The 26,997-nt window shown below is 39.5% G+C and overlaps 1 protein-coding gene across 1 annotated transcript in view; it reads left to right on the top strand.

Moving 5' to 3' along the window:
• Positions 1 to 24,009, top strand: part of UBE2E1 (ubiquitin conjugating enzyme E2 E1) — a 45,364-nt gene extending 21,355 nt beyond the window's left edge. Inside the window, 3 exon segments of the mRNA XM_069860149.1 lie at positions 15,665 to 15,797; positions 21,403 to 21,550; positions 23,111 to 24,009. Of these exon segments, the coding sequence (XP_069716250.1) occupies positions 15,665 to 15,797; positions 21,403 to 21,550; positions 23,111 to 23,208 (379 nt within the window). The 3' untranslated portion in view covers positions 23,209 to 24,009.
• The last annotated feature ends 2,988 nt before the right edge of the window (positions 24,010 to 26,997 follow it).

Below are 26,997 nucleotides of genomic sequence, written 5' to 3'. Positions count from 1 at the left end.
CATCAATCTGTAATCCTCTGAAGTCCCTCTGAAATCTGCTTCCACTGCCTTTATAAATTTAATGCCTGTACACGGAGATCCCTATTTTATAAAATATTTCCATTTTATGAAATGTTTTGTTTGAAGTCATGCTTGTGTTTGATGCAGCTTTAACCCAGGTAATGGTAGTAACATACAAATATAGAGGTACACCCTTCCTGCAAGTGCCGAGAAATGTCATTGCAAAACTGTGGTATCGATTCCTTTTAAGCCATTCAGCCATGACCCTGATGATGGCACCTGAGGACTTGCTTATGCTCATGAAGTAAATTGGAACAGTTGACTGTAACTGCTTCCACAATAAGGTTTAAAATAGCATGCTGACTATATGTCATATCAGAGGTTTGAGTGATACTATATGATAGGTTCTCTTGTTTTGCTTTTTTTATTGCATCTTTCCCTCACTAGCATCTTCAGCCATGCATGCTGTATTTAATTTGGTTAGAGTTTGTGGTTTGTTTATTGTTGGATTTTTTCTTCTAATGTAGGTGTACTAGCATTGGATGGGAGACTATTTTTTAGTGCTTGTAGGGGTTGTTTTCTCTTATTCTCTCACAAGTCTCTTGCTCAAAGTTCATAAAGTCTGAGTTTCTTTACTTCCTTTGTTTGTTCATCTTTCTCTGATTCTCCTAGTAGCCTGGCAAGTTTGCTCTGTCTGGAAGAACACAGCCAGAATAAAATGCTTCAGTCATTTATTGAACTGAACATGTTAGCTTCATGCTGCACTGAATACCAGTGTAAAAGAAAATAAATTGGAAACATCTGTTTTCTTTTTCTCATAGCAGAAGAACAAAGTTACGTTCTCCTGAAATCAAAGGTGGCAAATATAAGAGTAGTAAAAGGGAGATATTATGTGTCTTTCACACATATAATTAGTCTACAGAACTTAGTGTCACAGGAAATTATTGAGGCCAAGAACAGGATTTGAAATAGAATTGTGCAGTCATAGCTATCATGAATATTCAACGTCAGTCTTATTAATGATGGTGATTTTGGAGCAATATTTAACTCATGCTCCTAGGCTTAAGCGAGTTTATCTTGAGATGATGTGTCAGAAGAATGAGGGTTTTTTTGTGTTCCTTCAAATTAAACTTGCGTATGGACTAAATTTTACTTGAATTCTGAGCAGTGCATAGAAATTCTTTTGTCCAGTCCTGGCTTGTACATATGCAAGTGTTTTTCTCCCTTCCTTCTTCCACGTACACACACACACACCTGTCATATATCTCTTTGGGACTGGATATCCTTATTTTCTTTATCCCTTTCCATACTCCTTTTTCACATCACTTTCCATATCAGCTTGTCCCAGGAATGACCATTATACAGCATGTCTGATCAGGTTGCACAGGAATGCCTAAGGAAATGACCTACAAAGTGAGCAATAGAATACAAGGACTTATGAATGATTAATAACCACACAGAGCAAGAGCCACAACGTTGATTAAACTTGAGTATGCTGTGATGAGTGAAATCACTATATTTCTCTAAAGGAAATGATGATGGTAGCAGCCTCTATACCATGTCTTGGCTTTTTAATAAGTGGCACTTCAAGTTATGGAATTAATTCCACAGAGTGGAAAAATATCAGGAGTGAAGTAATAAATATGTTAAAAGGTTTGACTATTGTAGTTGACATTTATGCCTGCAAATCTCTACAGGGCTTTAAACCATACAGTTCCTACACATGAGAGCCAGTGAGGAGAAATAGTTTCTTGATATGCTAAAGCTTTTTTAAAAAATAAACAAAACAAAAGCAAATAAACAACAACAACAAGAAGAAAACAGTGCAAACCCAACAAGCCCACATCTGTGGGTTCAGAAAAAAAAGTTGAGCATAATAGGGGCAACAATTAGAAAGTCCTGTGCATTAGCCAAAATATTCCAGGTCTTCAGAATCTCTTATAGGGAGTTTAGGAAAGGCAACTTGAATAAACTATGTGGCTTTAAAGGAAAGAACCTTAAAATTTTTCCTGTAGAGGAGTTCAGCTCTCTGCAGAGCTATATGCAATCCTTTATAAGGTTGTGCTCTTCTCTAATTATCTGAAAAACTATGGTCAGATTAATGACAGAAGCAAAGCTTGTTGCTTGTTTCTGAGATGTTCAGCAGCAGCATTGGTCAATAACAAACTCTTAGAGTTTATTCCTCCATAAAAAATACAATATTGTGTCTTTTAACAGGATGCAGAAGCAACAAGGATGCTTTCAAAAGTGTTCTTTAATGATAGTAAATGTGAGAATGAGGAATACCATAATAACTGACTGGGCTAAGTGTGATGAAGCAAACCACCAAAGTGGTTTGCAGCAGTCTGGCTTTTTCACTCAGTGCTGGGTTTTTTCCAGATTCCCAAAAGAAATTTCTCTGTCCTGCATTGCAGGATTTGTATTTGAATTTGTTCTGCTGAATTTGATGGGAGTTTTGTCATTGACTTCAGCTATCCCGGGTTGATATGGAAGTACTGGCTTCTAGAAAGGTATTTGACAAATATATGTGCTAACTGAACAGATCTTTAACAATGAATGGTCTGCTGAAAACTTTACTTTGAAAGTAGGGAGGAAACTTATTCCTTACCGGCTGAGTGCTCATTAAGGACATCGCTAAGGTGATAAGTCTTATTCTGAAAAAGGAAGGGGAGCAGGTTTTTCTGGCATGTGAATGACGAAAAGGCTTAACAGAGAGACATCTAAAGTCCTATCCATCAGATTTTGTGTAATGCTGTCCACTTATCTCAAAGTTAATATTGGAGAAGTAGGTGGATTTTAGAGAGGAGAGATGGAAATTATTTAAAAAGAAACTGGAAGAGTTCTCGTGTGAATATACAGGGATTGTTTCCTTCAGAAAATAGACTGAATACTTATTTTCTTTATTTTTTGTTCTCTACAGAAAATAGACAGGAAGGTTATTTTCCTCTGTCTTCTAACAGAAGAACAAAAGCACATGGAATGAGATTAAAAGATAGAGAAATTAGATGCGGGGATTCCATGCTGGTTTACATTGCTGAAGCCAGGAATGTAGCAAGCTTCAAAAAGACTTAGACTTCTGTGAAGGACAAAACCAGACAGAATTACTGCAGCTTCTTCATAATACTGATTTCCGAAGGGAAACATAGATGCATGGTTTTTGGGTTGAATCAGTTACTGTTGAGGATGTTGCTAAGGTAGCAGAAAACAGAAGACCTGGCAGCAGCCTTCCAATGCTGATCCCTGTCCCATTTGACACTGGAAGCCGATCAGAGGCAGGGCACTGCAAAAGGTGGACTTCAAATCAGCTCCAGCCTGGTAATTTCCTCTATTTCTTTTGATGAGTTAGAGGAAAAAAGTTCGGTGACAAAATTTGCATTTGACCTGTGATCAAAGTCTTTCCAGGAATGCTACTTTTATTATGCTAATGGATGGAGAGAGCTTTATTTTAACACTATTTTGTAGGGGAGAACTGTGTTTAGAAAAAAATCTCTAAGTCATGCTCTAAGAGGTTTTGTTCATTATGGAACGTATACATAAATATATATGCCACAAAGGCACCTCTAAGATTAATTTCAAAAAGTATTTCCCATAATTTTTGTCTAATTATTATCTGTCTCAGAAAATTGAGCCTTAAAGCTGAAAATAAGTGCATGCATGCTTTGGTGTCTTACTCCAGAACTTAAGGTTGATTTTGCCTGATCAAATTTCATTTGTGTGGTATCTAACAGTAACTTGTGCCTTTAAGTTACTTGTGTGAGATGTAGTTTCACATATATTTATGCAGGGCGGATTAAAATATCATTTCAGTATTGGTTAGTTTGCTACTCTGTGAATGATACAACCATTGGGATGGCTTTGTGTGATCTGTTTTACTCTGCTGTGACAGACACAAGCTCAGCAGAAGAGAACTATTTTCAGTTAGTTTGCCTTAATAAAACGAAGAGAGTTGTCTTGTCATACTTTTGAATTACATTTGATTAAGAAGCCAATATAAAAGTAAAAAAAAATTGAAAATCTGTTTTAATGGTGGGAGTGTCGCCTGCCTTTGGAATTTGTCTGTTCTTACTGATTTATGAAGAAAAATATACTCTAGGGGTTTTATTACAGACCTTTCTGAATTGAGATCTTGGCATACTAACTTAGATGAAGAAATATCTCTTCATTATTTTATCTTGAAAATTCAGATAGAATTTTCTCGACTGGCTGAGTAATTTTCTAGCCTAATGTAAAAAGCATAAATGTATTTACATTATATTGTTGTTTTAACATCTTTATTTCGCTGAAAGGAATATTTCAAATTCTTTTAGTGACAAAATCAAAGTCAGTGAAGCTGTAGTGACTGGAAACAAATAATTGTTCTTATAGTGCTTTTTCCTACCTTCATACCCCTAATCCCTGGGATTTGTAGCTAATAATAGATTTATTTCTTTTCTTTTGTTATGTATGCAAAATTACATCAAGCATAGGTATTGAGGCTGTCAGTTCTTCCAGGTGTTTTGCCGTACCACTCTATGCTATTATGTGGGTTTCATATTTGTGCCTAGTTATAAGTAGCGTATTCAATTTTTCTTCAGAAAATTAATAGTGTAAAATTAGACACAAATGGTGCATCTATTTCTGTGTCAGTTTTCAAGTACTGTAGGCTTGCCCCTTAATTTCTGTTGCAGTCTGCATGGAAATGGTTACAGCATAATGAAACTAGTGCAGACTCTCAAAACATAGCCTGAAACTCTCTCCTTATCTTGTCACTCTTGCTTTAAGGTGCTACTTTTAACAGTGGTCCGATTAGAAGGGTAGAAAATGTAAACTGCTGTCTCTGAAACAGTGTGTGTGTCTGTGAGGTGTGCTTTCTCCTGTATGAAATATAATAGAAAGTTTCATACAAGCATTGCTAGAAATTAAATTGTTAATGCTGTCCAATAAAGAAATGCAAGTTTTTAATAAGTGCCACTCAAGGTCCTTCTCTGTGAAATTTATGCGTTGTGCAGGAAGTTTATGGGGAAGATGCCTTTTTTTTTTTAATGACTAGGAAAGCCTCCAGATGATGGGAATATACTTGAAGTATTATTTAACACCAATTTTCAGCTAATTACAGTGTAAACTTAGCATGATTTTTTTTTCCATGACAGCAAAAGGCTGAAATTTAGTTTAAACTAAGAATGTTAGTGATCAGCTGATGGAGCGAAGTTTCCAAGCTGCGTGGGACCAGAAGAGATGTAGAGGAGGATGCCTGGGCTACTTGTGCTCCATGGCAGTTCCCTTTTACCTGCCTGCTGCAGTTCTCTGTCAGCAGAAATTAAACTGCCACCAGTGGGTGTTGACTTTCCAGTTTATTAAGTTGTTGCCAAGTCTTCTTTCTCTGGTGGAAATGAAGGAGGAGCAGACACTGCTGTTGGCTTTTATATATGTGAATGTGGTGTGCTTTTTATAAAAGGTGTAAGTGATGTAATGCCCCAAGTTGCAATTGTTATTGTCTGGCACTTCATTATCTTTAATGTTTCCTTACATTCAGCAGATACTTCCAGACAAGAATGTCATGAAAAGAAGGCACTGGGGGGTTTAAAAGTTAATGTTGTTTGGGTTTTTTTTCTTTTGGGAGAACTTACTTAATGTCAGTTGCTGAATAGGGTTCTGGAGAAAAAAAAAAAATAAGGTAACTTGTGAAGCACTATATCAGCCTCTTTGAGTAAAGTTGTGTGAGTTGGCCCCAAAACTGTATACATTACTTATACGTTACTTGGGAGCACTGGTTAGTCCTCTTGCGGTACCTCACGTGGATTAAATTTAATGTTCCTAATAATACTTCGAAAACAACAACAAAAAAAAAAAAACAAAACCCAAAACTTCAGAAGGCCACCATTCCTATTCCACACATTCCACCATTCCACCCAAATTCCTATTCAGGCTCTCCTTATGTGTATGAAAATGCTATCAAGAAATGAAAAGCCTATTTTTGGTTTTGAATTCATTGAAAGATTGTTGTTGGCTTTGCTTTGGGTTCTTTTTTCCCAAGCTATTGCCCTCGTGTCAGTTTCACAATAATATTTATGTAAGAAAATACTACAATAAGTGCTGATGAGCTATTGTGACTTGCTTGTGTTTGCAACTGTTATTAATAAGAAAAATTTGCAGTGGTATATAAACAATTTTTAGTGACTGCTATGTAGCTGGCTGGCAGCTGTGCTGTATTAAAGTGTAGATAATTTTGTTTTACTTAAAAAATAGTAAACTCTCATCTTGGATCTCTCAGATAAAATTTCTAGTCTGCATGTTAAACTTTCAAAACTCAAAGGCAGTGTTTTCAAATTACTTTTCTGCTAGGCAGCTTTGATAGTTTAGAGTTATGAAAATCAGTAAAGAGATACTCTGAGTAGTGCAGCATATCCAATAATATTTTATTGATATTTTTGAGTAATCATATTTCAATTTGGTGTTGGATGATTTGTTCAATTTTGCTGTTTTCACCTGCAGTGAAATAGATTAATCCAAATGCAGTGATCTTGATTTGCTTAGTGAATGGCAAGGAAAGAAAGTTAATGTAGAGGGTTTAATGTATAGAAGGGATAAAGGGAATACATCCAGATTAGATTATTTCATTCTAAGTTTCACATATTGTTAAGATATGTCCTTCAAACCATAATATATTTTGATTAGCAACATAATGTTATCGGTATCAGCATTGGTATGCTGTTGGGAAGCAATGTAACAATGTGAATCCAAGATAATGGGATGACCTGGTTCTCTGATTAATTAATGTTGACTCTACCTATCCTTGACCTAATGGGAAAGAGACTGTGTTGGTGTTGATTGGCTGATGTATTTTTTTTAATTTGTTTTTCGGGTTGTTGGTTGGTAGGTAAGTAGGTGGTGGGCCAAGTGGATTGGTTTTGAAGCATGTGATGCATAAGCAGATTTCTTTCCTTAGGTTTTGTTCTCTTGATAACTTAAAGTTGCATATAAACTAGCAGTCTTAAAATACTGCATCATCTGTTCTGAGTACAGACTTCAAACAGAATTCCTGTAGTTCAATGCAAGAGATGGTAGCCTGTCTCTAGTCTGGTAATGCATTGTCTGCCCTCTTTAAAACAGCCTTTTCCTCCCTATGGAAATAAGACAGGCTCAAGGAGATGGGCGGGTGGAACCAGAAGAATCGTGTCCTCATTAGTTTGAGGAAGTTAGAGAGACTTGTCTGCTTTCAATTTTCAGCATAGCAGGACCTTCTTGCCAAGTGTTACACATCATCTTTAACTTCCTAGGGCCGTATTTTTTTCCAGACTGGTTTGTTGCCCTTTTGATGTAAATTATTTAGCATGTGCATTTCTTGATCTACAGAAGTACTAGTTATAGTGAAATCAATAGGGCAAAATGATGATAATGACGTCCAAGGTAACCAGTCCACCATGTTATCTCAGTGCTGGATAGGCAGGCGTACAAAACAGGTGGGATCTTGGTGGGTTTCCTTAAACAGGGCAAGCGACTTTTGAAGGATCCTCCGGATCAAGTCTGTTCAAACTTAGCAGTTTTACAATTGATGTACTACAGAGTGTCTAAATATTTATGGTGTGCTGGGCTTTCTATCCATTTATTGAGACCGCTTTTCATGTTCCCACACTGATACAAACAGGACAGGAGATGGGCTTGGAGAACAGAAACACAAATGTAGGTTCCAGTTTAATTCTGGAATAACAGGTTAATTGTGGTGGATTTCCATTTTATCTAATGGACAAAGCATAGTATTTAGGGGAGACCCCTCTGATAATTTTAATGTAGCATGGGTAGGGCTGGGGGGGGTGGGAAGGGAGCAGGGCATTATTGAACTGTTTTGTTGTCAGAGAGGGGTGTAGTTTTTTCCATGTGTGAAGAACCTACTATAGCCCTGTAGGTATCGGGAGCAAGTAGAGCTTTTGTTTTCTCCTGGGAGTACACCACATTTGAGATAAGTGACGCAAGAACTTTCATATTTATTAATAGTATTGATTCTTTTTTATTGTCTTTAAATATGAGACTGTCGATTTGCTACTGGGCAACCACTTTGAGAGTACGTTTGCTTTTTGAAAGCATTAAAATTACAGAAAAAAAGAGGTTTACTAGTTATTTCTACCCCAACTTTGAAAAACCTGTTGGAACATGAAGAGGCCCAGACCAAATGGTGTAGCTGCCAAAATGCAACATTTGTGAAACTGCCTAGTTTTGCTTACCAGTTGTAAATTACGCATCTGTGCCATAAATACTAAATTTGGAAATGAGGCCTGATGATGTGAAGGAATTTCTGTCCCTATGTTGGCAGCCAGTAGCCCAGTTGACAAATGTCAGGAAGGAAACTGATGTAAAAATAACACAAGGTTAATTTGGCAGAGCACAGATTCTACCATCACATCTTCTTGTCATTTTAAATAAGCTGTTGTTAATTGTTAAGAGAGTCAGATTCTCTTCTACTCTTTCCCAATTTGTTTTATTATTTCTTGCGCAGGGTACTATTTAATGGGAGATGCAAGGTCAGAAATAAGCCAGTACTTTTAATGTATTTAATTTTTGGTCACGGTATCAAGCTATAACTGTGAGGAGAAAAGGAAAACAGGTTTGTATACAATGAAAATAATTTCATTGACTACTTACAGTTTGGCATTTTCTATGTTTGCATACTGTATGTGCTAAAGCCACAGACTTGCAGAAACTGTCTGCCTCTCTGTAGTCATGTTGGACTCTGAAAAAGTTCCCACAAGTCGTGGGACAAGCTTCCAGTGCTTTGAGGTGGAGAAGGCTAGAAAGAAGATACTGCAAAAAAAAGATGGAAGCCCTTGAGAGCTGAGCAAGCTGGATTTATTTTCGATTTTGGAACCAATGCTAAATGGATTAATTTCTCTTGAACCTTTTTATGAGAACTTGTTCCTAAATTGAAGTGATTATTGTTAAACTAAATAGAGCTGCAGCACACTCCTGAGATTATACTAAGTCTCCTCTGACCTCCCTGTTAACTGAGATTTTATTATAAATCTTTGAAGCCTGGTTTAAAAATCAAACTTTGCAGTGAAATTATTCAAGGGGGATGGCCTTTTCAGCAAGTAGTTTAGTAGTAACTTCACAGTAATATTTTGCAGAGACTGAAATATTTCATGTGACGGTCCTAAATTTGCAAGTACTCCTGGGTATTTATCTTGCTGTTGTAAGTGAAAAGAGTGGGATCTTGGCAACGATAAGGCTTTTGGTTGTTGTGTGATCTTGTTGCCAAGTATTTTTTTATATAAACTGGAAAACCTGGTCTTTTTGTTCCCACAAAGAAATCCCAGTGAAACAGTTTTCCTTGAAGTCTCATAAATCCCTGCATAACACCTGACCAAGTCCATTATCAGTGCTATTTAGTGACTTAGTTTCCTTTTTAACCTGGTAAGAACATAATTCACAACGCTATTTATCCTCCAGTTTAAGCTTTGTGCAATTTATGTGCAGTTTTTCAAACTTCCCCTCCACAGTTTTACATTAGTCTGATACTTAAGGGAAAAGCTTTCCCAGATGCTAACACGGAAATTTTGTGCATGCTCTTCTCTGTTAGAAATGTGGTGAGATTTGTAAGGCGCCTGCTCTTGTGCAACAGTATCATGAATGCCATTTTAAATTTAAGACAGAAAATACAGTAGCTTCAATGAGTTACAAGAAAAATATTAATATTTACTGCTTTGTGTTTGAAAACCATGGCCCTGAACATGCATTAGGAGGAGAATTAAGCTCTGTTTTCACAATTTGATAGGTTGGATTGCTTTAGCAATATAATGTTCCATCTCTGCTCACCTACCTCTCGTTTCATTCATTTACTCCCTTTTCCTGTTTTAATTAAAGCCAGCTGCAACTTTTTCTCTTGCTGTCTTTTCCCTGTGTCTCTCATTGAGCTCGCAGGCATTTCACCTATGGTCAATCCATCATTTTTAGCTTATGTTAACACAGATGAGCAGCTTGACTATGTATGACAGTGGTGGGTAAAATATCACTCTGATTCACACATTCACATGGTAATTCAGTGTGTTACCTTTAACTTTCTGCAGTTGCCCAAGAAGGGTTTTGTTGTGTTGTGACTTTTTTTTTTCCCCTCTCTTCCTTTCATTTCCATTCTTTGACTGAAAATGGGAGGCAAAAAATTATATATCCAACTTTTTAACTACTTGACCAAAAAATGACAATTAAATGGATGGCCTGGAGTATCCTTTTAACTGCTGCTGCCTTGTGTGGTTGAATTTCTTCTTAATAGTTTTGTAATGTTTTTAATGCTCATTTTAAAATTGAAAAACCTGTATAAGTTATGTATACAACACTTTGAATTGCATTGTAGTGTACTTAGCACAGTGGAGTCCTGTCTGTGAATGGAGTGTCTCAGTGCTGTAGTCATAAAAATAATAATACATTTTGTTAGCTAAAGCATGTGCAGAAGGTGACAATTTATTTCTAAAGTTAGAACTGTACCTAAATACATTTTTGAAGTGACATTGTGGCCAAAGAATTAGTTGCTTTTTTATTTGGTTGGTTATAATAATTCTTTGTAATACTCATTTTTAACACAGCTTACTCAAAGATCTGTAGGGGAAATCTGTGTTGAATGAGGGATTTTGTGTGTTTTTCAATGGCTGAGCTAGATGAGCTGCCCTGCTTCTTTTTTGACCATGCTCTGCCTCTGCCAGTGATCTAGGACTTCTGGGGTACTTTTGCAGTCTCTGCACCAGATTCAGCCTAACAATGTAGGTGAGCAAGCTCAGCATGGACCCACTTGGTGGACTACCAGAAAAAAAAGGCATATTTACCCTTGGGTCAGGAATTGGATGGATTAGGAAGGAAAATCAGGGTGCACCAGAACTTCATGTGAGAATGATACACTGCCTTCCAGCTGGTCAAAATTTCTAATGCATTTTGGCTTTGCATCTTTGGAAAAAAAAAAAAAGAAAAAAAAGAAAGAAAAAAAAACTGGAAAAAAAAGGGGGGAGGGAATAGGGAAGAGAGGGGAAAATAAGAGACCTTCCAACAGTCAGTAAATATTTCCTAGCTGCCTAGTTAGGTGGTGTGTACATGACAGAGATGCAGTTCCGCGTTCAGTCATTCACTGTTTCTTACGACAAAATAAAACAACAAAAAATTGATGTTGCTATCAGTTCATAATGGTGCAGCTTTATGTTGGAGATCATTAGATTCTCTGCCACTCTGGAGTTCCCATGTGCCGTTACTATGTTGTTTGCTTTCTGATTTGAGCTGTGTCCCTAGGAAAAGGTCATGTCTGCAGTGTTTTTGGAAATTATATTTATTTTCCACAAGTGTGCAACTTAAAAACAGCTCAGCTACTTGCATCAGACCTGTTCAGAGCAAAATAGCCTCAAAAACAGCATCTGGGGATATGGAGTAAGAGTATGAGTTCGTGGTTTTGTTAATTGCAGTTTTAACTGAAACATCGTTTCATTAGCTGGTGTTTACTTCAGCATGCCATGGAATTGTCCTCCTTCTCATCACCCTAATGGATAGCCATCTCTGGCATTTTTAAACTACTCTACTAAATTAGTTAGCTTTTAAAAGGAATATGTGCTGCTATTGACCTAGTGTCTGTAGCATCGACTGATTTGGTCACTACAGTGATCTGCTGTTGCGTGTTTTCAGCATCTCAAAGAAGAGCAACTGAAGTATTCACCAGGCTGTATTCTCATTAGAGGAGAAGCTTATGTTATCATTTGGTCAACTCCTAGAAAGGACCGGGTAGTTTCCAAACATACTAGGAAGCTGGTGTAAACAGTGGGGTCTTTCTGAGTCATTCTCTTGGAAAGTACCAGCAGGGTCTTCCCAGGACTTTTCATACATGACTACATGTGATGAACGCCAAACAATACTGTATTCCCTTCATGGCATAGGCACACTTTGAGTGATTTGCCCAGGAATTCCCAGGCAAAGAAAGGAGCTAAGTCTGTGTGTGCAAACTGTCAGGGTGGTATCATGTAATGCAGGCCTGTGGTGGAGGTTGTATCCAGCTGCCTTAATACAAAAAAGCCCCAGGCTGGCTGTTCTTGTGGGCTGACATTTCAGTCCTTTCAACACATGAAAAAGTGCATGTGTGTGTGTCTTCATGGAGACAGAGTCCTGTGTTTACAATTGCTCAGTACCACAAGGCATCTGAGCATGCAGCCAATTTACCTGGGCATCATTCTGCTCTCCAGCCTCTGCTGCAGGCGTTTCTAGTTTGCCTGTTTGTTTTTTAAGCTGAGAAAGAGTGTGACACCTGCCAGCAATGGGAGGCAGAGCAAGATGAAGTTTTTTCAAAGTGATACAAGGCAGGTTGGGACTTGGCCCATGCAGAATTTTGAGCTTGGTCTCACCTGTGCTGAGACTTCCTCTCTGCCTTGCATTTACCAGGAGGATTCAGAACAAAGCTTCTAGACTTGGCAAGTTAGATAGTCCTTGATCAAAACCTACACTGGCACTGGGCAGTTTCCTAAGGGCGTTACTGTCGTAACATCTGTCCAGAAGATAAACCATCAGGAACAGTTGTCACAGTGGGTGCAGCGCATCTTTACTGAGAGTATCACTGTTTTTGCAGAGAAGAGGTCTCAGTCGCACTGCTGTATAACACATGCTGCCTGATACGATAACAATGGGTTGGGATTTTTTCAGTTTTCTTTCAGATGTTATCTTTTCCTCTGCATTACCAGTCTTTGTCTCCTTTCTTTGTAAATGAAGAGGTTGTGGGCTATTGAGTTCAATACAGAAAGTTGTTGCTCTCATACTCTTGTCTTGCACTAGAAACAATTTCTATTTAATTGGTTAAAATTGTCTTCCCAGTGATCATGTGCTGGACAGCTTCGAAATGTTGCATTACTAGATCTAGACACTTAATTTAAACAGTGGTGACACATGAGGCAAGGTGGCAGCTGTGCCTGTGAGCCCTGTATCTATGCATCAGTGAATTTCTTCTTGAAGCAGATAATTGCAAGGATTTTAAACAAAGAATGTAATCTTTAACCTGTGATAGTTTTTATATCTCCACCAAAAGTTAATGCTGCTGTGCTTAGGCTGTGGTCCAGTATTGTCACTTTTCTATTAAAGCACTAGGTTTTCTTGAGCTGCTTGGTATTACTTAATCCTAAATTAAATCCAAGCAATATTGCACTCTGAAGCTGATGCATCTTCCACTTTCAGTCTTTCCTTTATAAGCAATCAATATTAATATGTAAAAATTGGATGTCTACAGCTATTTCACTCTGTTAATTGAATTATGAAAGGCTTAAAAGGTAAGCTTAGTGCATTGCCTTTAAAGCCTACTGATGTATTACAAAGATGTTGCACTCTCTTAATACATAGGTCTAGCATTATATTACTTGCATGCAGTGATAGCTCTAATTGGAAACCTAATAGGATAGAAGGGATTTCTAAGACTGTTACAAATAATAATATATTATTTTTTAAGTCTATGGGATTTTTTTTTATTGACAGTCCTCTGGGTTGAAGCTGGAAATAAAATGCAAAATGTTGAAATATTACTCGTTGGTTCAGAGGGCTGTATTCGGTGCTAATCACATATCACATTTCTTGAGTGCTGAATTGCTCCCAGTGGGCAGTTCTCATAATATAAATTCCAACAGTAAATCGGTGCTAACAAACCTCAAGTACCTGTTCCGTTCAGTAGCTCCATCTTTGGGGGAGGGAGGAGAGGGTGATCGCCCGTGCAACTTGCAAAAATGGCAGCGTGTCAGTAGGTTGGCTAATATATACATATAAGGAGGTGATTCCTTGGAGTGGTGGCTAAGGGGGCCCCAGAGAGTCCTTTTCAGTAAGTTTTCACAGGGAAGCTGATATGTTTCAAGAGGTAGAACTTCCTGTCGAAATTTAACACTCTTCCAGTCTAATGCACAAGTGGTAGCTGGAGAGTACTGAGTGCCCAAATATATAGACCTGCATAGGACAGGGCCAAGTCATTAAGGTGGAGTGAGATGCCAAGAGTGTTCGGGATAGATGGCTTTTACTATAATTTAGTACCAATCTTGAGCTGTGTGGGATTTTGTATTCTGAGGAGAGAAGTGTTTCCCTAATGGCTGATGCATCCACTTGCAGAGAACCTGTCTCCCTTTACTACCTTCTTACATGCTTTCCTTCACTGGAAAGCATGCTTTTAATCATAGGTTCCATCTTGTTGAACTATTTAACACTAATGTGCTATGAATTTATATTTTTATTTCAATCTGAAAATAAAATTTTAGGTTTGATAACAGAACTAACTCCCTTTCTCTCCCCCGATTCCCCTGCTGTCAAGAGCACACTCACCAGTACTACACAGATGGGAGATAAAGGCGTGTCTGAACACTGTTGTTACATTGAGAATTTGTATTTTTGTAATTGTATTTCTATTTGTAACACTGTTACTAACACTTAGCAATTGCCCTGATTGCTTTCACGTTAATCAAATGCATATTGCCACATATATATTGGATTTATTGGATTGCCTTACTTCTCAAGTAATAGGGCTCCATGATTGTTATAATATTACAAGAGCCCCTTTTTTTTAATCCTTCTGTCTTATATTAGTCTTGTTAAAAGAGTGGGGAAAGAAAAGCAATGCTGGTTTCAATTGTATTAGGGATGTTAAAATCTGGCCCTTTACAGAATAAAGGGAGAAGAATTTCCCAAAGTCATAGCATATCCATGATGAAAAAGCTGTGTCAGCACCTCCCTTTATGCAAATAGAGTTTTAACCTCTGGCATCCTACAGATAAAATACTACCGTAGCAGCACAGAAAAACAGAGGTAGCAATGGCTGTTAATGGCTTTACAGGTTGAGCTGTACTTAGAAATACTCAGTGACGCGTAGCATGCTACGGAATACAAGTGTCTGAGGATCTCAGTAAACCTAATTTTCAACAAACAGACATTTATGTTCTGCAACACCTTTAGTTTGTACTGCTTAGGAAGAACTGCTGGCAGGTTAAGGAGGATCTAGAATTAGACAAAGCTGAATTGAGAAAGCACTGTTTTAATTTGACACAGTCATTTAAATTCTCCTTACAAGAGCAGTTCCGAATAGAAACAGTATCAATGAGACAAGTTCATGTGACTTTGTTTTAGAAATAAGTGTAGCAAAATGATGGAAGCATAGAAAATCTTGATATTTAAGAATGTCATCATGCATTTGGCTTCCTTCAATTATACCATGAGCCTTGGTTTAGCAATAATACGGGAATGTATTTTAATTTTAAAGAACACACAAGATTGATAAAATCAACACGAGTCCTTGATGTATTTAGTATGTTCTTTGATGTGGTACAGTTTTGTTAAGGCAGAGCTGGAAGAGCTATTTCTGAATTTGTTCTCCAAAACGTAAATTTTGTGTTGTGTTGAGACTGTATAGCATGCTTGGGAGTAGTTCTGGGCAATGTTTCTTTTATAAATGTCAGAAGAGAGAAGATGAAAACCATACCCCACTTCTAGTTTCTCAGTTTTGCTAAGCAGTCTGGAACACTGATAAGTCTGGGTAAAATCTCTGAGATCTTGGAAGCATTCAATCTACTTTTAATCCCTATCTTTACTTGAGACAGCGTGTGATTTGTAACACTGAGAACTTTCTTCCATGTCGTACCTGAAGAATTTAAGAGGTCATATTTAGTTGAACTGTGGTAATATTCCTAAACCGTTTTGGTTTTTTCCTTCTTAGTGCTGGACCCAAAGGTGATAACATCTACGAATGGAGATCAACCATTCTAGGACCTCCAGGCTCAGTCTATGAGGGAGGTGTTTTCTTCCTTGACATCACATTTACACCAGAATATCCGTTCAAGCCTCCAAAGGTAAGAGACCTGTAGCTGTGTTAAGTCATGACTACTCAACAGACGGTCAAGTAGGAAGCAGTGTTAATGGAGTGCAGCCCATTTGAAAGCCACTCTATTTAAGAACAAACTTAGACTCATTTCAGACATCATATTGGTTTCTATCGGCTAATGTTAATGGTTTTTCCAGTCTTCTTGCTTACTATTTTAGAGTTTGTTTTGGTTTCTTCTGCTTCTGTTTATAAGAGGTTCTAAGCAATTAGTGCAAACATCTGGACAGGACTAAGAGTTTGAAAAGTAAATAAACTTGGGGAGAGGAAAAAGAATACAAATAGTTGTTTCTCAAACCACTCAGTTACCATAAGCATAACAGCTCTCTGTGTCTTGGCCACTAAAGAGGTATTTATTTTTTTTGTTTTTCTGGGTACTTGCGTTGTTCCCCGATTTATACAGTAACAAATTTTTTATGTAGGTGTATTATATTTGTGAAGCTCTTCTATTCTGGTGGTGTTGTGTTCCAGTGCTACAAGGCAAACAGGAGCGCAGGTGAATGTTATCTTGTGGTTCACATACTTGGCCAGAGGAAGAGTGTTGGGTTACAAGAAGAGGTGGTTGTGTGTACACTTCATGTTTGCCTTGTATCTGAAAGCGTTTATGTGCATGTTTAACTTTCTACAAAAGTAGTTGCATTGATGAGATAAACACCAATGACCGTTCCATCTTCACACTTTGGTCTAGTCTGCAGTAGAAAGTACTTGCAGCCATAGTTCAGGCCATCAGCTAAAACAGTGCTGATTGGTCATACCAGTCAAATAGGAGCTTCCCAAATTAAGGAATCTTTTCTGAAAAAACTCAGGGTTTCTGATAGTATCAACAGGGCCTTTTATTCTACACCTAAGTTAGGGCTTTGATCCCCAAGCAGCATGGTCTAACCTGGAACATCTCTAGTGATTTCCTGCTGGTGCCTGTCCATCCCTTTTTGGAGGTTCTCTGGTAGCACAGGTGGTTCTCTTGTGCTAGGAGTTTAATTCAGTTCAGAATAATTTTTCATTATTTTGGTTTAATTAGGTTGCATTGCATAATTTATTGTCCCACCAACTATATGCACTACCTTCTATCATGAGCCCAGTAAGCATTTAAAGAGGGAGCTTTTACCTTCCCAGGTGTGATTTGCTACACTGTTGCTTCCTGTGCTCCAGGTCAGAAGCATTTATGGTCCCAGGCTTCTCCAGCTAGATGGCTTACAAGACCTTATTATAGCTACTACTGGTATTGGGACAGCCCTATATGTCAAGTTCCCTGATGCAGAACTGAAGATACAGTTTTGTCATTCCAGCCCTGCTTTCTGCTTTGTGCCTCAGACAGGGGTCTCTTTGCCTTTGTATTTGGATCTAAACCCTCATCCAGAGGAAAAGGAGAATGGGATTGAAAAAAAGAGACTACTTAATGAGGCCTTAAAAGGCTGGCTTAGTGGAGATGCACTGTATTGTAGCAGAGTTGCACTTAAACGGAGTCTTTCATCTAGCAGAGTCCAAGTTGGTTTACAAATCACATATATATATGGAAATAAAATACTTCAATCACAATGAGATGGGATATAGGAGAAAGTACAGCAGTGCTTTAACAGAATGTGCTACTTGAGTACTTAAGGTTTAAATGAATAACCTTTCTTTTGCTGGGAACCAGAGACTCATAGCAGTTCCTATGTTAACACCTACGCTAGTGTTAATCAATGATAATTTGGAAAATATAATCATATTGCTCTGGCTTTATTCCTATGCATTTGTTGATTTCAGATTGTGCAGCTGCTTGCAGTGACTGATAAATACTGTTTGTGGGTCATCTGGAAGTGGTAGGGCGAATGTAATCACCATAGCCTTGTACTGGTCTTTTAAGCCAAGAAATAAAGAAACAGCTAGTTGAAACAAAGCCCAGTGTACCATTTTGATGATAAGCGCTACTAGAGCAGTAGAGTGGTTGAAGGTCATTTCAAAGGCCTTGACCTCTGAAAAGATTAAGCTGTCTGGAGTGAAAAGACAAGTTTCCCTTGAATCTCCCTTGTTAAGCCTTGCAGGACTGGTGGAAACAAACCTCTACTGCCTCTTTGAGTCCTTGGTAATTCTGATGAGAGCAGTCCCTGCTGTGGACTGCCCCATCATGAAGTGTCTATAGTAGAACTCATTTCACAACTTAAAAATGAAATGTCATTAAAGGATTTACCTTCTTAAATAAAGTGAGTTGAAGCTGGTCATCCTGGCAGGTTGCCAGACCCTTAAGGACAGGCATGAGAGGAGGTGTTGAGGCATAGCCACTATCAACAAATGCCACGTGGCTGATGAGCATCCTAAAGACGTGTGATGGAGGACATAGAGGTGCAGCCTTTGAGGACTGGGCCTAGCTCCAGCCGAGGGTTTGATTCGGTATGTTTGAGCAAACTTTTGTGGAGGAGGATTTTGCTATAGGACAGCCAGAGGACTGTGCTGAAGTGATATTAACAGATTCCTGGAAAGATATCAAGAGGGACAGCACTGCTGTACTGCTGGAGAAATGAGAGGTCTTAAATTTTGACTCAGAAATGCATTGCATATTACAAGGAACTTCAGTGGGAGAAATCTGATACAGGGACAGATACTCTCTTCTGTCCTAAATAAGTATAATGGAGTTCTTTTGCATTCATTGAGCATTCCATGCAACGCTTTGAAGATTAATCTGTTCTTTGCTTTTTTAGTTTTCTCATTTTGTGTGGTATTCTGGTTTTACCTTTGTTTCAGATAGCAATTGAGTCAGGCACATGATGGGTGGGCCTGGATTCAGGAGAATCCTATAAACAAGCATAATTAGAAATTAAGAGTTCAGTACTTAGTCCTCAAGATGACTGCTGTTCTTTTGTAGTATTACAATGGACGTTTTCCCAAGAGTTACATTATAGTTGGGTTAGATTTCGTTTATTGAGTTGGAAACAGTAGCTTTTGTTGACCTGGCGTGTGCTTTGATCATTTGTATTAATAACCCCTAACCACTTCCTTCCCCCCACTCCCATTTTGCTGCTTGTGTAAATTAACCTCTGCTATCGCTTCAGGGTAAGGTTGAGATTAGCTTCTTCTATGCCTTTTCAAAAGCTGTGCTTAACTCTGTGTAGTTACTGCATTAATGTAATCTCAGGTGGGACATTTCCAAAGGATCATTCAGTTACGCTGTTTTCTTTCTGCTGTTCCGTATGCTGTTCTCTTGACCCTGAATACATTATGTGATCTTTTAAGTAACTCAGTTTCTCTTGGTTTTGGTCAGAATCTGCTAGCTTTATGTGATTTCTCCCCCCATGTCCCCTCTAAGGTGTAATGAACATTTACTTTAAATACTTTTGTTTGGTTTTAAGTGGGCATCCAATTCCTCTCCCAGCTTCATTTGGGTTCCCTGCACGGCTGGCTTTTGTACCATCAGCGAAAAATGTAAATGGCAAACATCTGGACTGCACGTGTCTAACACCAGCTCAGTTCTGGCTTGCTGCTTAAGTGAAAACAAATTCAGAATTTTCCCACAGTGCTTTGGTTAGGCAGAACTCCTCTAACTGGAGAAAACTACTTTTAGTGCCATGGCTATAACCCTTAAGGGTTATATCTTAAGGTTCCCTAAGGAACCATGCTGTTCTGCAAAAAATGGGAGTCTTCTTTCTCTTTCTTCTCCTTTCTGAATAATAATTAAACAGTAAGTATAATTCTTAGAGGCAAACATAATTTGTACTTTGTTATCAGTTATTAGTCAACTGGACTGAAAGTCGCTGCCTACAGAGACTGCTTTCTGCAATACTGAGTATTTAGCTTTTGTGCTTAGAATCAGGATTAACAACTTTGTCTTTACAAATTGGAACTCTTGACCTCTCTGTTAATTTGGTCCTTACTGTATCCACTTCCCCTTCTGGAAGTGTTTAATCTGTTAAAATTATTACCTCACCTACATTTAGAAGCTTTATTGGAAGGAGACCAAATCTGTAGGTCAAATAGAGAAATACTGAGCAAGCAGTGGGGCTGGGCTGAGGGTTACTTGGGAACCCAAGGCAAAGTTGATGCCAGCAACTGCAAATGCCACAAACTTCTGGTTTGCCTTAAACGGTCTGGGTTGGGGCAAGTACCACAGTCAGATCCGCCCTCTGCTCTGGCTGATGTTCATGGACTTCCACATGACTGTAGGGAGCTATTGCTGCTTTTCCTCTGAGGTTTAGGTGATCTGGGAAAGAAAACTCATTTTGGTTTCTTACCTGCTATACCTCTAAGGTTCCTTAAGTAGAAAGCAGCAGAGGTTCTTTGTTTCAGAGCTGCAGCTTGTTGCAGAAGGTGTGGGAGAGGGACACATCTCTACTGTCTTGCAGACATTTTGCTGTTCCCAGGCATAACGTGCAAAAGTTTAGGGATTTGTTGTTCTTGTTGGGGTTTGTTTTTTTTTTTTTTGCTTCCTGTTTTAATCTAAAATCGAAGCAGCTTACAAGGAGCAAAGTAGAAAGTCTCCCAAAGTGTGCAGTGTGGGTGTCTCCTGTGTGACAAGTTTTTTTGGGAACACCACACGGGTGCCACGCCAGGCACTGGGGTTTTTTAGCTGCGTCACTCCACACCATTCCTGTTCCCCAAGCCTGCCAGAGGGAGGGTCACAAGCAAAATTTTTACGTCAGAAAGAGTGTTGGAAAAAAGAGGGTTGGCTGTCAAGTTTTTTGCGTGGGCTGGTCTAATCTCAAGAGAAAGCACTAGTGTGTGCTTGTTGTACTGCACGCTTACCGAGCGTGTTTTGCAAATACCCCCGTGACCTATAAACAGACAATAAAATTTGTGGGTGTGGATAACTGACAGATTCTGAGGATTTAGGGCATGAACTCGCTAACCTTAATTCGTGCATATAATCCTAATTCATGCAAATTTCACCAAATTTGTTGTCGCGTTCACCCGGTGAGTCAGAGTAAGGCATTTCTGCAGGTCACGTTGTATTCTCCTTAAAAAGGCTCGTGGTGCTTTTGTTTCTCCTTTGGATAATTTCTATGGCAAGCCGCTTGGCTCAGTCACGTCTCCCAAACTTGATAATAATAAAACGCAACCAACTCCTCAGTGGTGGGAGCTGCAATTCCAAGTGCCCAGACCTGTCTGGGGGATTTTACAAGTCCCTGGGAGCCTGGTGGGAGAAAAATGCTAGTGTAAAATCCCCAGACCCCTTTGCTGCTGTGAGCAAAAAAGGTAATAAATAAAAATTTACAGCCCCCCACAGGCTGGGTTTCACAGAGACCATAAGCAGCCAAGTGCTGAGGCTGCAGCAGTTCACTCAGGGTCTCTGATAAACCACCACGTTCTGCGTTTTGGTTCCTTTTCCCTCTGTGCTGTCACTGCTCACGGCGTGTTTAACACCCTCCGGGTGCACTGGGATGGGCTGGAAGCGGCGCTGCTCGTTGGACGCATTTATTTTTCGATTTCAAACTAGGCTTTTCTGCTTTCCCTCCATCAGCGGAGCTGAGCTGGGGGGTGTCTGTTGTTCCACCCTGGAGCTCTCGGTGGGAAGCGGCTTTTCAGCGCCAGGCGGCTGCGGGGGGTGCGCTGCCCCCGGCGGCCGCCAGAGGGCGCCCCCACCCACCGCGTGTCTGTTCCCGCAGGTAACGTTTCGGACAAGAATCTATCACTGTAACATTAACAGCCAAGGCGTCATCTGCCTGGACATTTTAAAAGACAACTGGAGCCCAGCATTAACCATCTCTAAAGTTCTCCTCTCCATCTGCTCCCTCCTCACAGACTGCAACCCGGGTAAGTCCCCTGCGTGGCTGCAAAGTCCGCCTGGCACCTCGCACCCCACCCAGCACCCCAATAACCTGGCCCTCATCCCATCGTGTTGGCTTGGCCAGCGCAGCTTTGGCCTCCAGTGCAGCATGTTTCCCTCTCCAGGGCAGGTGGAGGTGATGCACCCTACCTGCCTGCTGCTCACGGCTCCTCAGGCTGACCTGCAAGGAAAGCCGCGGTCCTCCTCTGGCACACAAAATCTCCTTCCCCTTCCAAACCAACTCTGGGTTTGGGTAAGGGTTAATCACTCTTCGCTGGTCTGTAGGATTGTGGCAATTCAGTAATGGAGCTAGAAGAGCCACAAACACAGTTCTGAAAACAAGGGGTTGATCTTTTGCTTTTCATAGAATCACCAGGTTGGAAGAGACCTAGTGGATCATCAAGTCCAACCATTCCTATCAAACACTTACCCATGTCCGTCAGCACCTTGTCCACCCATCCCTTAAACACCTCCAGGGAAGGTGACTCAACCACCTCCCTGGGCAGCCTGTTCCAGTGCCCAGTGACCCTTTCTGTGAAAATTTTTTTCCTAATGTTCAGCCTAAATCTCCCCTGGTGGAGCTTGAGGCCATTCCCTCTTGTCCTGTCCCCTGTCACTTGGGAGAAGAGGCCAGCACCCTCCTCTCCACGACTTCCTTTCACGTAGTTATAGAGAACAATGAGGTCTCCCCTCAGCCTCCTCTTCTCTAGAATAAACAACCCCAGCTCCCTCAGCCGTTCCTCATAAGGCCTGTTCTCCAGCCCCCTCACCAGCTTCGTTGCTCTTCTCTGGACTCACTCCAGAGCCTCAACATCCTTCTTGTGGTGAGGGGCTCAGAACTGAACACAGGATTCAAAGACCAGTCTCACCAGTGCCAAGTACAGAGGGAGAATAACCTCCCTGGACCTGCTGGCCACACCATTTCTGATACAAGCCAAGATGCCATTTAAAACCAGTGATCACGAGTAGTCATCGCTGCTTCTCTAACTCACCTGTAATCCACACACCAGTTAAGCGGAATATGTCTTGGCTTCCAAAGTTAATTTTACAGGTTTTATTTCTATATGCATCTAAAGATGGGAGTAACATCACATTTCATGCTATATTGTGTATAATAAAAAAAAACTGGTGGAAAAATAGAAGCTTTCCTTGAGATCTGATCTTTCCTAGAAGGTAGATTTATCTTGATACAAGTACACTTAGCAATGAGTGTGTGCCAGATACTTTTAGAAAGGGTAAAATAAACCTGAAATGCATGAATCGGTGGAAGTCCTTGACAATCAAAAATATGACTATTGGATTGTTGTCTTTTAAACTCCTTAAAACTTTAATTGGCATTTTGATTTTTATCAAGTAATAGATTAGCGCATCACTATAAATACACGCAAATCAATGAAGATACAGACCATCAGTTCAGTACATTTAGATTGTTGCAATATACTTTTCCTGTGTGATACCCTTGTGTTGAACTCAGGCTTCAGCTTTATTTTTAAATTTTCATTCAATAACTTTTCTGAAATAAGTGGGTTGTTTTCTTTTCTTTTCAGCTGACCCCCTGGTCGGAAGTATTGCCACTCAGTATATGACTAACAGAGCAGAGCATGACAGAATGGCCAGACAATGGACCAAAAGATATGCTACATAAGTTGGATTTTTGTCAAACTCTTACATTATTCGTCTGTGATGGAAAGAGCTGCTTATGATTTTGAAGGGGTGGGGGGAGGGAGGGTGCTGGTAAAGAGTAGGGTATTTCTATAACAGATTTTATTCAGTCTTTTATTTCCTAAGATTTTGTTGTTGTAACTTAAGGTATCTTGCTACAGTAGACAGCTAGGATTGGGAATAGCATATTTTAAGACTGTAATTAGTTCAGCAATATTAGCTCACTTATAGTACCGAGAAGAATGTAAACTTCTTAGTCTTCTTTGGTTTTCAGTTTGCTTGCAATATGTAAAAGATTAAAACAGCTTAATTTTGTACAGGTACATATGTTGACATTTATGTACAAGTCCTTTCAAGACTCTACACACTGTTTTTGCTTTTTGTTTTGTTTTGGTTTGTGGGGGTATTCTGGGTTGGGTTTCTCGGTTTGTTTTTTTTTGTAAAAAGATGTTGGGATTCTTTTCCCCTATGGAGGGCACATCGGTATTTAACAAATCCTTTTTAAAGTCTGTCATCTCATGATCTGTGATATGGAGAGGTGGATATATGGCCTCATATATGAAATGAGAAGTAGTTAATGTATTATTTTATAAGCCAATCTATCTTTGTGAAAAGAATAAAGGGTTTAATCAGGACTTACGGTAACCTGTAGTGAAATACCTTAAGCTGTTTAACTGTAAGGCGTGGAGTAGGAGTCACTCAGTGGATTGGTTGTATGTTGTGGGCTACTTAAGTCTGCATTTGTTACTGTGCTAATAAAAAGATGTTTAAAAAAAAAAAAGAAGAAAAGATTTCTGCTTAGTGCCATGCTTTGTCATTTCGCCAGAACAATGTTTCCCAGTATGCTTTGAGGATTACAGGATGGATAAGAACAAGAGTTCTGCAGGTGAGTGCACTGACTGCTTCTGTTTTGAGAAGACACCTCTAGACAAGCTACAGTGAATAGCAGCTAAGACTTGTTGAGCTGTTTACTGTACAAGTGCTACGCAGGCCGGCACAGCCCGTGAGGAGGCCACCTGCCCAGAGTCCATGCCAGGTACTTTTAAGCTTAAGTTTTTGCAGCTTTGGCTTTTCAGGACTGGCATATTATTTGAAAATACAACTGGAAATGTGTAAGAGACCTGAGAGAGAAATAAGCAGGATGTATAAGGAGGAAGAGGATATCTTTGTGGTTTTCTGATGGAGTGATCTATTCCCAGTCGGAAGAGGAGAAGGAATTGTGTCTGAATGAGCTAGCAGAAGACACCTTAAAGGAGAGTAAAGGAGACTTAATCTGTAGATCCTTTAACTCCCTACAAAGATTATCTCCTAGAGACATGGCGTTTATGCTGAAGTGTGTAGCAACAAGTTAGTTAATTGTGGATATGGCATTTTTGACCACTCCCTTAAGGTAAGGGCCGGAAGTACAGATTAATTTTCACACGGCAAGTGCTTTATCTTATGACATTCTTCCGAGTAGTGCGTGGTCATCTACACTGTCAGATTTGTTTTGGTATTTTAAAATAACTAGAGTAAAAATAAATTTAAATAATAGACAATAAATGGATTTAAATAAATAATAAATAGCTTTTAAGTAATTTGATTTATATACTTTTGTTCCTATCTAACAAATCAAATCTAACTTGGTCCAAAGCAATCTGTTAATTCAAAGGTGCCCTTCCTTTGCTGGGTGATTGTAGGTAGTAGTAGTGTGTTAGCCTCACCTGCTAAACTGTGTCGAGACAACGTACGTTTTGGTGTATCAGCTCCCTCAGCTGTTTGGCTCAGCCTAGGAAAATTATTGTTATAACTACATCACACCAGGAACATCTCTGTTAATCCTTTCCTCCTCCCCTCTACTGAGTGAGGAGGTAAATGGCTTAATCTGAGTAGGTTTTTGTGGGCTCCTTGCTTTGTGCTACCAGGACATGCCAAATTAACTGGCAGTGGGGAGGGAGCTGTTTTGGGGTCACTGATCTCCATCTGCACAGTATATATGCAGCAGGATAGACATTTAAGAGGAGCAGAGAAAGATGGTTCAACATAGTAACTTTCTCCTTTTTTACTACATTAATTTTACTACATTATCTTGTGAAGGGACTCTAGCTCTGTAGTAGGTAAATGATACCAGTGACCTAGGACAGGTTTTGAGTCAGTGTAACAGTAAGAACAAAACACATCCTGCCCTATAGCTACTACGTCATACTCTGTACTTTACATATTAGCCCTACGTAAAACTGTACTGCAAGGAGTTTAATTGTTTACAGAGGAGACACTACATTTTCCATCATTTGTTAATAAAATAATGCGGTATTTAGGAAAGGCAGTTAATTTGAGTGCCTAAAAAGCATCAGAATAAGCTTATGAAAGAAAACAGTGAGTGGAAGTTGCTTGTGTGACAGCCCAAAATTATCTAAACTTGTGTCTAACAAATTTAATCAAATAAAAGATAACGTGTTTGCTTTTACATAACCTGTTTGGGAAAATGGCCTTAGTCATTCAGAAGATCCCTTTTCATCTTGCCTGTCTTAAAACATTGTCAAGTCCTGAGTGTCAAGGGGAGCGATTAAGCAAGCTGATACCACAGGACATGGCTCTGGCAGCCTATAGGTGACGTCAGTCTTGGCAGTGGAATTGGCACGGAGTCTGCGGGATGCAGAACTGGACGGGAACCACTCATCTCTGTTCTTTCCATCTACGTGCATTTTAAATTAATTCTGACTTACCAATCTGCACTCCCTTGGCTCAAGGGTCAGCTTCAGTGACAATGTGCAGTTACCAGAAGTCTGGTTATTTTGCCTGATCCAAAGCTGAATTGAGCCCCTTCTAGAAGAATGGTTCTGCAGAGCTGAAGTGGAGGAACATAACTAATGCCTTGGTGAGAGATTGCAGCCAGGAGGTGAACTGTTGCTGCTCTGAAGAGACCCCCACTACCTAAGCACACAGACCAATGTGGAGTCTTCTGGTTAGGGAGAAGCCTTGAGTACACGTGTGTTTGGTAGGAAATGAGTGAGGAGAGAGTGTTGTTCTGCAGCATCACTGGGGACAATGACTATTACTGGCCAGGTTGGGGGAGGTCATGCTATAGTGCTTACTCAGCTGCAGTGTTGCAATGGAAACAATTGTGTGTTTCTAGCAGAGCATTACAGGAGCTTGCTCATTCATAATTGCTCTCTTATCTTACTCCTTGGCCACAGCAATCCAAACTATATTGAGCAAAGCCATAAACAGTTTCGTCTACCTTCATTATAAAAGTAGGAATACCTGCTTAATTTTTAGTGAATTGTACTGCTGCTCCAACATTAGTAATGCTGACGGACTTTATTTGTCAGTATTCAGGAAGAGTAATACTATAAGCACACAGCTTAATTGTGGTCATTAAACACACTTACTACTTAGCAGTTATGATATGACAGTGCAAATATTGCTTGTGGTTTTGCTGATTCACAGTGAAATTCTCAATATTTGTTCAAACCAACATTAGTTTAGTGGAAAATGAGGGAAATGGGTATTTCAGTTCATTCCACACTCTTGTCTTCAAAGAGCTAGTAACAATCGGTGTAAAAGGTTGTTAGAGGCCAGAACTGGCCGCACTCTCTGGGAATGGTTGCTCATTCTGTTGCTCTATATCCAATTTTGTTTAGTTTACTGACAGGCTGACCTAGGACAGCAGATTCTCGCAGCACGGGTTTACCGGTATGGATAGTCAAATACAGCACATACGGTTATGCTTCTGCTGCTGGACAGTCTGCGGTGGATTAAAACCAAGGCCATTCGCCATGGGGATGTTCCC

The sequence above is a fragment of the Phaenicophaeus curvirostris genome, chromosome 6 (genome assembly GCF_032191515.1).
Source record: "Phaenicophaeus curvirostris isolate KB17595 chromosome 6, BPBGC_Pcur_1.0, whole genome shotgun sequence".
NCBI lineage: Eukaryota > Metazoa > Chordata > Aves > Cuculiformes > Cuculidae > Phaenicophaeus > Phaenicophaeus curvirostris.
Note: the sequence above shows the minus strand (reverse complement) of the source record. Positions and strands in the feature narration are given on the sequence as shown.